This window comes from Taudactylus pleione, unplaced genomic scaffold, assembly GCF_031769625.1.
Source record: "Taudactylus pleione unplaced genomic scaffold, aTauple2 ptg000556l, whole genome shotgun sequence".
In the NCBI taxonomy this organism is placed as follows: domain Eukaryota; kingdom Metazoa; phylum Chordata; class Amphibia; order Anura; family Myobatrachidae; genus Taudactylus; species Taudactylus pleione.
In genome coordinates, this window is record NW_028284958.1 from 18,020,089 (window position 1) to 18,032,720 (window position 12,632).

The 12,632-nt window shown below is 42.0% G+C and overlaps 1 protein-coding gene across 3 annotated transcripts in view; it reads right to left on the bottom strand.

Moving 5' to 3' along the window:
* Nucleotides 1-12,632, bottom strand: part of LINS1 (lines homolog 1) — a 54,704-nt gene that overhangs the window by 2,672 nt on the left and 39,400 nt on the right. For all 3 annotated transcript variants that reach the window (XM_088452713.1, XM_088452711.1, XM_088452712.1), the window contains exons 3-7: nt 11,457-11,662; nt 9,614-9,703; nt 7,931-8,072; nt 6,477-7,067; nt 212-398 (exon numbers count right to left, since the gene is read on the bottom strand). In XM_088452713.1, the coding sequence (XP_088308839.1) occupies nt 212-398; nt 6,477-7,067; nt 7,931-8,072; nt 9,614-9,703; nt 11,457-11,662 (1,216 nt within the window). The remainder of the gene's footprint in view (nt 1-211; nt 399-6,476; nt 7,068-7,930; nt 8,073-9,613; nt 9,704-11,456; nt 11,663-12,632) is intronic.

Genomic DNA, 12,632 nt, shown 5'->3' on the forward strand with positions numbered 1-12,632 from the left:
CAGTTATGCCTAATACGGCAAGCTATTCTGGTTACATTACCAGATGTTTTGTGTAAGGCACTTTATTTATTATTGAACAGTTTCAAGAGCAACACTGTCTCTATTCACTGCAGCGAGGAACCTTATTGACTCTTACAGCTCCTCAGCCTCGTGCTGCTAGTAACACAAAACTCAGGTATTTGCCGGAAGGCAATAGGCTGAGTATTCTCACCTTGGATGGTGGAGGTACATCTGAAGCAAACACTTTGCTACCTCCAGCATGTCATCGTCCTGCTCTATGAAGGTGAGAGACACCCATTCGCAGGGATGCACCGGATCCTTCCACTTAAGATGATACCTTAGAAAATCCAGTAAGCGAGCCATGAAAGTGTGCAGATCCATCACAACATCAGCATGACCTGCAATGACATAACATTGATCATCAGACTCCTTATCTGGTGAGAATCACCAGACACAACTTCAGCTCTGCTGTAGTGTTTGTCTGGCCTCTGGCTTGACACATCAATGATACTTAGGACTGAAGTAGAAATACTCTTGGAATTTAAGAAGTTTAAAAAAAACAAACTGGGAATTACAAAGATTACTATCAAACAGTGATAAGTTCAATTAGCCATATATTTATTGCAAGTGTTTCCCCATATGAACGTCACTACTGTCCAATATGTCTTGTATGCATCAAGGATCTATATATAGCTTTTATGTGTTTATAGCAAGTTTAGATACACAAACGCCAAGAAGAGCCCAAGGACTGAAGCTGGAGGCTATAACAGTCCTGTTTATCTTGCGTTTATCTTTACTGTATACACCTAACAGAACTCTGGATATTTAGGCTCTCTTCCTACAGTTTATCTCCTCACTATGTGGGCAAAAGGTCACACAGGAAACAGGTTCACAAACCAGATTACAGCATTTCATTTATTATAAAGGGGGAAGTGGGAGGTCTATAAAAATGAGGATGACCCTGATATCTGGGAATACGGAGACACATTTTGGTTTAACCACTTTCCTATTCCACGTCTATTGTGGGTAAAATCATGTTCCAAGCCTATTTCAAGAAAATGTGGCTCCCACTAGTGCATAAAATCCTACAAGGTGAAGTGAAGTCTCTGTTACTGGCCGACAACAGCCCCTAATGCATCTAGGTGACAATCGCTCTTTCAAGTGACTTCTGTACAATGTCTTTTGAATCCACATGTCTATATTTAAAATAGTGCACACATTAATGTATAACACGCACACGATCCGGCACTTTAGCTGTAGCGAAACTGTGGATGCTCTGGTGCACTCCCAGACATCAAAATAGAGCAAAGGAGATGGGCGGAACTCAAGGGACTTTTACAAAAACACATTTGCGCTGTGACAGTGTGACTATTTGTTTTTCTAAAAGTCCCTTGAGTGCCGCCCATCTCCTTTGCGATATATATACATACACACACACACACACACACACACACGTGTGTGCATATATACATACACATAATGGAAACTTTTAGGTAGGTTTGGAAAAAATAATTGCAAAGTAAGAATGCTTTCAAAAATAAAAGTGTTAATAGTTTATTTTGGTCAATTAACAAAATGCAAAGTGAATGAGCAGAAGAGAAATCTAAATCAAATCAGTATTTGGTGTGACCACCCTTTGCCTTCAAAACAGCATCAATTCTTCTAGGTACACTTGCACAAAGTCAGGTGTATGATTAACCAATTATACCAAATTATGATGATCATAATTTTCATATGTAGGTTGAAACACAGTCATTAACTGAAACAAACAGCTGTGTAGGAGGCTTACAACTGGGTGAGGAACAGCCAGACTCTGCTACAAAGGTGTGGTTGTAGAAGACAGTTTCATGTCACAGATCATACACCATGGCAATACTGAGCACAGCAACAAGACACAAGGTAATTATACTGCATCAGCAAGGTCTCTCCCAGGCAAAGATTTCAAAGCAGACCGGGGGTTTCAAGATGTGCTGTTCAAGCTCTTTTGAAGAAGCACAAAGAAACAGGAAACGTTGAGGACTATAGACACAGCGGTCGACCAAGGAAACTTAGCGCATCCGTTTAAAGATACATCATGCTTACTTCCCTTCGAAATCGGAAGATGTCCAGCAGTGCCATCAGCTCATAACTGGCAGAAACCAGTGGGACCCAGGTACACCTATCTACTGTTCGGAGACGTCTTGCCAGTAATGTTTTTCATGGAAGAATTGCAGGCATAAAGCCATACCTTCAATGTGGAAACAAGGCCAAGCGACTCAACTATGCAAGAAAACATTGGAACCATCTTCAGCGTAAAGAAGAACAAGGAGTCCAGGAAGTGATTATATGGCCCCCACAGAGCCCTGATCTCAACATCATCAGTCTGTCTGGGATTACATGAAGAGACAGAAGGATTTGAGCAAGCCTACATCCACAGAAGATCTGTGGTCAGTTCTCCAAGATGTTTAAAACAACCTCCCAGCCGAGTTCCTTCAAAAACTGTGTGCAAGTGTACCTAGAAGCATTGATGCTGTTTTGAAGGCAAAGGGTGGTCATACCAAATATTGAGTTGATTTAGATTTATCTTCTGTTCGTTCACTTTGCATTTTGCTAATTGATCAAAATATTTCTGAAAGCATTCTTACTTAGCAGCAATTTTCCATACCTGTCTAAAACATTTGCACAGTGCTACATATATATATATATATATATATATATATATATATATATATAATTATATACATACACACACATATGGCATTGACCAACTGCACTCACCCCTCCTTTATCTGGGATGCATGTGGTACAGTATGTGACCACATTATTTAAAAAAATGTCACAGAAGCTCTGCACTCAAAATATATTTAAGACACTCCAAGCTGTATTCTCTATACTTTATAAACAGGGAATGTAAGCTTCAATTTTCTGCAACATTTTATAAGCTGACCAACTGTGCCAAAGTCTTGCCCATCTGGTCTGTCCTACGCTATCGATCAGCATTATAATTACTATCACATTAGTGTTAAACATTAGATGTGCTTTCTGGTTTGAAGCTCACCAGCACCCAGGCTTTTGAAGGTAAAGCTGGATACACGCTTACCAATCGTTCTGGCAATGTGTCTGCACAGTTACCGCTGACGTCACAACTGGGCGGGCATTTAAGCCGAGTTGAGCTGTCACTCACCGCCGTGTACCTGCAGCATATGTACAGGGTATCGGAAGGCTTCCCATACACACCAGCAGATGAAACTATATGTCTGCAAGATAGATCTTCATCTACTGTGCTGCACAGCAGATCGGACATGTCTGCAACGTCGTTCGTTCTCAGACGTATCCGCTGTACACACCAGCATATGCACTACAGATACAAGAATAAGTCAAAACTTATCCGCACTCCAGTTATATTAAAACTTCTGTTGGCTGCACTGTCTTATCAACGCTTTCCGTACTAGGTCAGTGTCTCCCCAGTCACTGCTGTGCAGGTTTGAACGTGTTCCGTCATTTCATTTGTGACTGCGGGGCAAGAAAAAATGTCTGCCCCACTTGTGATTTGCACGAAAGAAGAGCAGAGTGCAGTGATTGGTTTTTTTGTGGTCTGAGGGTGTGACTTTGTGCACAATATGGAGAAAGTGTATGAATGGATAGAGAAGATCCAAGAAAGTAGCACAAGTGTCAGCCATGAAGAAGGAGCCGGATGCCCGTCCACGACTGATGAGAACACTGAGCGTGCACGTGAATGGATTTTGTTGGAAAGACGAGTGACAGTGGATTATATTTTGCGAATCATTTGCAAATCAGCCATGGCTCTGCCTATGCAAAAATACACAACAGACTCGAGTTTGAGGACCCACCCAGCCTAAAACATTTTTTAATGAGGGAATATGAAAGCTTGATGACAGATAGACAAAGTGTATTGAAAAGCAGGGAGATTATGTCGATAAATAATGTATTTGTATTTTCTTAAAGTTGATTAAAATAAATTCTACAGCCAGAGTGCGGATCATTTCTGACTCGCCTTTATATATCGCCCATTCAATGGAAAGGGCGATATATCTATCAGTGTATATCCAACTTTAGACCTCCACCAAGCATATCAGCTTTACAACACTTAGGAAAGCACCTGGCACAAGCTGGTCTAAAAGAGCTAAAACTGGGGTGCATGAGATGTGACCACAAAAAGATTAAATAAAAACAAATATATATTTGCTAAAAGGGGTTGCAAGTGGGTTTACCCGTATCTTGAAAAGATCCTGACTCCAGGCTCCTGTGCTCCCCACCCCTTCTAACAGGGAAGTTGTTGCATTATTATACCTACATTATATCATTGTGGGGAAATGCACCTGGCTCCCCATAATCTCACCCCAATGGTCTCAACAGACCAGTTTGGCGGGGATCATTTACTACTGCCTATGAGAAACAAGGGATGGACAAAATATGGGAAGTAAAATCTAATTTGTCATTGATGCACCATGACCTTCAACAAATGAGAGTAGGTGAGGCAGAACATTGGGTTTCCACACTCATGGATACCACCAAACCCATGGCAGGAGAACTCTCCACCGTGTCCTCCCAAATTACTGCTGGTAAACAACAGTTATCAGATTTGGGAGGAACCCAGAGACAAAATAACATCAGATGATTTGTGGTGACGCTAAAGAGGGTTGTGGGATCCTATCATGACAATTATCGAGAAAAACGGCTTCTGCGGAAGTTTTGCAGGAAAACATTTCACTTCCCAGTTCACACTGGAGGGAGCATATCGCCCAGCAACAGTCAGTCTCCCACACAAGGAGCTGCAAAGCGTACTTTTATGGCATAGTTCTTACATTATAAAGAAACAATGCGGTCCTCAAACTAGCCAGGCAGTAGGATCCACTGTAATACCAGCTACAGTAGGAGTTGTTGTATCTGGCTAGATGCCTGTAGGCCAATGGGAGGTCTAATTTATTCACCATTCCTTTTGAGACTAAAGAGCTTTCTAATTTGATATACTGTATATTATCACACATACGAGAGGCTACTTCAGAAGCCCAACTGCAGCAAAGTAGAATTTTTTATTTTTTTTTTAGAAAACGCGCTGCATGTTGCACGGTTATATTCTACTGATGATGTATGCCATTACTGGGCCTTAAGTAACTTTAAAATACGTGGGAACCCCATACTCTACAGTATTAGCAGTTACACTGGAACCTGGGGATTCAAATCAATTTTGTTCTGGGATAACAGTATATCGAAGTTAGGGTTTGATATACATGGTGGGGTTGATGGTAAGGAAGGACATCAACAAGTACAGACGGTCTTTGTTTCAGATAGATGGAGAATTGACTTAAAATATAAGTCAATATACATATACACTGTAAATGAGGTTCTTTTTATTTTATTTATTTAAGTAAAGGGGACCTTTAGATGAGACTTGTAATTAGGAGATATTGGCTGAAAAATCCTGCCATGATAGTTATAGAGATTTGGTTGCTATGCATCTATTTTTCTAAAAATATACCTTTTATGCCTTTTTATACAATATAAATGGGACAGGCTATATTGTATTTCAATAGGAAAAGAAAACACTAACATGAATCAATAATACACCTTTATCTGCGTTAGAAACCTAGAAAACGTTAGCATATCTGTGTGCATTTCTTCACCCAAGCTTTGTAGCATATCCGGAACAAGAATACTTTTACACGGAAATCTTGATGTGGCAATCTTCTATTGAGTACATTACATTACTGACACATTTCTTGTTACATAAAAAACAGCACCACCTTGTGGTTGACAACGTGTGCTGTAAATTAGTTTATCAACCTGTGCATGGCCCAAGAGTTCCATCGCTGTATACTAGTGGTCACCAACCTTAATTAAGGTGTGAGCTACCATAGAAAAATGAAACCTGAAGAGATACTAAACTTATCTAAAAAAAAAAAAAGTTGGCTAATAACCGAACAATTGAAAGTAATTTAATGAAAAAAAGGTTTCATAGAAAATAACAATGCATTTAATTGTTACAGTGATATTGTTGTAGTTTGTAAATAAAATGTAAGCACAGGCGCATTTCACTGTTAATTACCGGCTCCAAGGAGGTACATGCAGAAGAGGAGCAAAACGATATAGGAAGAGCTGCTATGTGATTTTCCGGGAGGGCTGGACGGGAGTCACTCGCTCCGCCGTAGTGTAGACGCCGTGGGGGGAACCAAGTCAGGTGATTGCTTTAGAGGCTGCGGCAATCACCTGACGTGGTTCCCTGTGGCTCAACTCATGGGGTCGACGCCACAGGGGAGCACATGTCAGAGGTCACTTCATCCTAGTTGACTCGGCAGTACTGCAGCTACTGTAGTTGAGCTACCAAAATTAAGACCACGAGCTACAGGTTTGAGACCACTGTATACTAACGACTTATTTTTAGGTCATCTCTCAGCAATGCAAATAACCGCTGTTTTCCCCTACTTAAAACTCTTACAATATATTGTGAACATTTTTTAAATGTATGTTTGTATTACCTGTAACTCTACTACTGAATGCTTCATCGCAGAACCAGATTTCCAGGGCTTTGACAACAGAAAGACTCACTGCTCCCAGCATCCCCAGGTCAGGGCCAGAAGCAGATTCCTCACTGACACCTCCAAAGCTGCTCAATCTGTCACTGACTGGTAGCTGTAGCAGCCAGCCATTCTGTACTGCCCCGAGCAGGGTCCCAGCCAGGACAGCCATGTCCTGTACCAATGTTGCATCTTGCTGGTGAGACACAAAGTGAGAAGGTAGAAAGTCTTCCCCAGCTCTATATAACAGACACCTCTTTAGCACCAGGAGGACCTGCTTCTTAACAAAGTAAAGAACAGGTGAGGAAATTAGATTCAAGGCCTGAGGAAGGACCACCGATACAACATGTCTGCAAAGGAAGACATTTAATTTCAGTTCAATCCTTAAGGCAACCAAGACTTCTAGGAAATCCAAGAGACAGGAGAACTGGCTGCTGAAGTCTGCATCTAGTGCAAGGGGTTGGCATTGAGCTGTTGATAGGTAAGTGATGTAGGTAGAGCAGAATCTTTCAATGACATTTTCAAGAGGCACCAGGATCCCCAGCAGATGATCTGGAACACAAAAGTCTGATCATTCATGTTCAAATACTTAATGTCCAAAATAAAATAGTTTTTTATATATTTAATTGCAAAAATGTACAGATATGTGTCCAGTTCTCTTTTCTTATACACAATGACCTCACAGCAGCATTTTACACTATCAACCACCACGTTCTCCAAATCCTCCTTCGAATCAGCTTTCTCTTACCACTTGTCCAACTGCTCCTTTGTATCTACACCTAGCTCCACCTCCTCTCCGCTTCCCCTTCCCGTAGGGGTTCCCCAAGGTTCTGTCCTTGGCACCCTTCTCTTCTCCCTCTAAACATCTTCCCCCTGTGAGCGTATCAGTTTCTTTGGACTTCGCTACCACTTCTATGCCAAATTTACGCGTCTATCCCCAGACCTCTGTTCCCCAAGTCCGATGTCTATGTGGCACACTTGACTCTGCCATTTCTTTTTCTCCCACATAAAAGTCTTTTCCCAGTCCTGCTCTTTCCACCTCTGCAATATTTATAGAATCTGGCCCCTTCCTGGCCCTGGATTCTACTAAAAATCTCAATCAAGCCCTCATCATTTCCCACTACAATTACTGTAATCTGCTTCTCTCTACTCTTCCCAACTCTTGCCTCACCCCAATCCAGACTATCCTCAACTTTACTACCCGCTTAATTTTACTCCATTACTGTGCATCGCACAATCTGGGAACCATCCTTCCCCTCTTACCCAACTCTATATTCCCCTCCATGTTAGACTACCCTCTGTTTGTATCTGCAGCTCTCTGCCACCCTCCACTGTGTGTCTCTATTGTTAAGTATAAGCAGAGAAGAATCAAGGAGCACAAATAAAAAAGGAGAATATTTTCTTTAAACTCCTACCTGTGTTTTGTATCCTCTTATCTGCCAGGATTCCTTTGCAAACAGATAATAGAGATGTCAGACATGGCATCAATGTATTGGATCCTGGATCCTGACACAGACTCTTCTGGCAGAACTGCAGCCAATGATAATTCACCTCATTCTAGGGAAACAGGCACAGCACGCTTCATGTAAAACACATACCGTACATTCACGGGTGGTGCAACTAGAACGGGGAGTCTGAGGCAAAACAAACATACAGGACCACGCACTCTAGCTCTATCCAAAACTCTAAACCAGCGGTGACCAACCCGTGGCTCTCGAGCCGCATGTGGCTTTTCCGTTCTTCTGATGCAGCTCCCATGACTGTCACCTCTGATTGGCGCGTAGCTGCTCAGATGAGGCTTGTCCTTTGTTGCAGCAGTCTGCTCGGCTCCGCAGGCATGTATGGGCGACATGATGATGTCACAACATAAACAGGAGGCGGTGCTCAACTTGTGACTAAACCTGCAGTCACGAGAAGGACGCAGTGGCCAGACAGTCCGCAAGTAACGCAAGAGCTGTGTTTGTTTTATTTATTTATCTTTTTCATTTTATTTGTGACATGTTGGGGCTGGAGTGAACCCTGGAGTGGCACATGAGGGTCTGCCGATGTTACACATAAGGGGCTGCTGGAGTGACAAATAGGAGGCTGGAGTCACACATGAGGGGCTGCTGAAGTGACACATGGAGCAGCTGCTGTTATTACACGAGGGGCTTCTGGAGTGACAAATGGGGGGCTAGGGTGACACGAGGGGCTTCTGCGCTCCTACAAACATCATACCAGGGGCGTGGCCTAGCTGGCACAAAGCCACACCCCTTTTTGCACCAGCGCCTTTGGCTGTGCGCATGATCATGGCTCTGATATACCTACAGATATTTTTGGGCTCTGTGCCTCTGGCTAGTTGGCCACCTCTGCTCTAAACCATTTATTTACAAATACCAACCTATCAGATATATAAGATGAAGTAACCCATTAATACACTAACGCTTTGTCCATGGCCCTGTCTGGATTACATTTAGATACAGATGTGTCCTCATACACCTAGCCTCAATACGCCACGAGACACCCAGCGTGACTGAGCCGCTACAAGAGGTAAAGTGAGGCATCTTTCTCTTTATAGTTTGTGTCTTCTTTGCATGGCAGACACAGCCAATCACCACTGTAAGTGTACTGAGATGCTGGGCTGCAACTATAACCCTACCGGAATTCATTTAACAAAATGTACAAAGCCGCAGCGTCAGCTCTCATGTCCACTATTCCCCAATCACTACAATTTACTTTATGTAACATTTCTGTTCTCTACAAAACTACAGCTGATACAGAGATAAGAACAGTGTGCTTCTGTCATAAGGCAGCCAAATAACCAATAGCAATGTTTTCACATCAGCTGAGTAGTAACTGATTTACATTTATTTATATATTTACAGTATAAGAATATATTATATTTGTTTCCTAGTTGGAACATTTGGCTATGTTGTCTCTACCAGGGAGGAGGTGGATTATTTTGCTGTTTTAGGGCAACAACAATCATATTCGCCCCCCACACTGTACAAAATTTATATATATATATAGAAACTGACACCAAGTATGGAGACATGTCCCTTACTAACAACAGGATGCTTTATTCTATTATTCATAAAAAGGAGAAAATAAAATCTCACCTGAAACCTAAGTTGAAATAGCACCAGGTAAGAGAGGCACTTGGAGGAGATGTGTGACAGCACCTTATCAGGAGTATGGAACAGTCTGATCTGCAAAGAGTAACGATACACAATCACCTACTACAGGGTATATTCTGCACAGAGTAACAATACACAGTCACCTACTACAGCGTATATTCTGCACAGAGTAACAATACACAGTTACCTACTACAGGGTATATTCTGCACAGAGTAACAATACACAGTCACCTACTACAGGGTATATTCTGCACAGAGTAACAATACACAGTCACCTACTACAGGGTATATTCTGCACAGAGTAACAATACACAGTCACCTACTACAGGGTATATTCTGCACAGAGTGTAATAATACAGTCACCTACAGTGTATATTCTGCACAGAGTGTAATAATACAGTCACCTACAGTGTATATTCTGCACAGAGTGTAACAATACAGCCACCTACAGTGTATATTCTGCACAGAGAGTAACAATACACAGTCACCTACATTGTATATTCTGCACAGAGAGTAACAATACGCAGTCACCTACATTGTATTGTTACTCTCTGTGCAGAATATACACTGTAGGTGGCTGTATTGTTACACTCTGTGCAGAATATACAGTGTAGGTGACTGTGTATTGTTACTCTCTGTGTAGAATATACGCTGTAGGTGACTGTATTATTACACTCTGTGCAGAATATACGCTGTAGTAGGTGACTGTGTATATTCTGCACAGAGAGTAACAATACACAGTCACCTACACTATATATTCTGCACAGAGTGTAATAATACACAGTGTAGGTGACTGTGTATTGTTACTCTCTGTGTAGAATATACGCTGTAGGTGACTGTATTATTACACTCTGTGCAGAATATAGTGTGGGTGACTGTGTATTGTTACTCTCTGTGCAGAATATACACAGTCACCTACACTGTATATTCTGCACAGAGTAATAATACAGTCACCTACAGGGTATATTCTGCACAGAGTGTAACAATACAGTCACCTACTACAGCGTATATTCTGCACAGAGTAACAATACATAGTCACCTACAGAGTATATTCTGCACAGAGTGTAACAATACAGTCACCTACACTGTATATTCTGCACAGAGTGTAATAATACAGTCACCTACACTGTATATTCTGCACAGAGTGTAATAATACAGTCACCTACAGTGTATATTCTGCACAGAGAGTAACAATACAGTCACCTACACTGCGTATTGTTACTCTCTGTGCAGAATATACACTGTAGGTGACTGTATTGTTACTCTCTGTGCAGAATATACACTGTAGGTGACTGTATTGTTACTCTCTGTGCAGAATATACAGTCACCTACACTGTATATTTTACAAAAGGAGTAACGATACCCAGTCACCTGTCCTATATATTCTGCACAGAGTAATGATACCCAGTCACCTGTCCTATATATTCTGCACAGAGTAATGATACCCAGTCACCTACACTGTATATGACAATTCCTCCACCCGACGACAAGGCCAGGACTCTGCAGCCAGAAGCTGGGCTTGGCTCTTTGTCGAGTGGACGTGACACAAAACGCCTCTCAGACCTTAACTTGTATCTATTTGATAACTAAAAACAAAAAATCTATTGTTTTCACGGGATGGGTACCGGATCAGCGGTATTCTAAGCACCGACATCCCCTGTGCCGGGATACTGAGTGTATCCCGATTCCCGGCCTCACAGCCTATCATTTCCTTTGTATGCCCCTTTTCTCAGACCTTCCAAAGTGAAATATCTTTGTCTGTGAATGATGTCAGATGCCTCTTCGTACAGTAGTATCATTGCAATGCTCATAAGTCAGCTCTTACTATTGTGGCGTCCAGTCCAGCCTGCAGGAGAAGCTCCACTATGCGGGAATACTGACATCTGACCGGAGGCTCAGTGCAGAGGTTCTCAGCTTTGATGGTCAGGATCTGGATGAGCGACAGCTGCAGGAGTGTAACATCCCGTGGGACGCATGTGATGGACACATTTCCTGCACACAGGGAAGGTGCCGGCTCAGGAACTTCTGTGACTATTCACAAATATGTAAAGGGAAGAGCGTAATTAGGAGGAGGCTCTCTGATGTGTACATAACAAGTCACTAAAAGCGACACCGTAAACCAGCCCAGAGATACCAGTCACAAATTAGGAACGGTCATGACCCAGAATGCCCTGGAGCCACATTGCTTGTATGTTAGAAGTACATAAAATTTGGCTTCACTTCTACATTGAGGTTATAGCAGTCTCATTTCCCAGTGGAGGGTAAACACAAATACAGTACATGCATATTTCCTCTTCACTAATTGCTACCGCAATGCTGTACTGCAGTCAGCCGTGTGTTACATGTGTCCGCTATTATACTGGATGTCACATGTAAATCAAATTCATATCTCCTAAACTGATATTTCCTCTTATTCCAAATATTTTCAACTGTATTGCTGTCCTGAGGAAGGGGATACGGTCCCTGAAACCATGACCACCTAATAAATACCCTAACACAGGGTTTACTGCTTGCAAGCCTCTTGTATGGTTGGATAGTATTTGGGGCTCATGAGGAAGGTGTTGGCTGTCGGGCTATTTGCACAGGATGGGACTACGTGCACTGGCCGGTGACTCATGAGGAGTATACACCTATAGGATGATGCTGATATGCTCCCTCTATACTTGAACATGGGCTAATGGTTTACAAGTCCCTCCATGCCTGAACATTTGCTAGGATATGCAATAATATTTTGCACTTTGGGTATGGATACAATTACAATCGTGTCTATGAATACTGGTGGCTAAATATCTTTTCTATTATTGGATGTGTTGCCTCAGTTTTGGGAGAATATATATATATATATCTATATTTCTTCCTGGATTTGACCGTCACTCTGCAATGGGAGGTACAATTTACCTGGTGCTCATTCTCCTTATAATTGAATATTATCCCACAAATGAATGTCACTTATGCTGGGCATACACAGCCAGATAAAATGTCTGTCAGACCGACAAACATT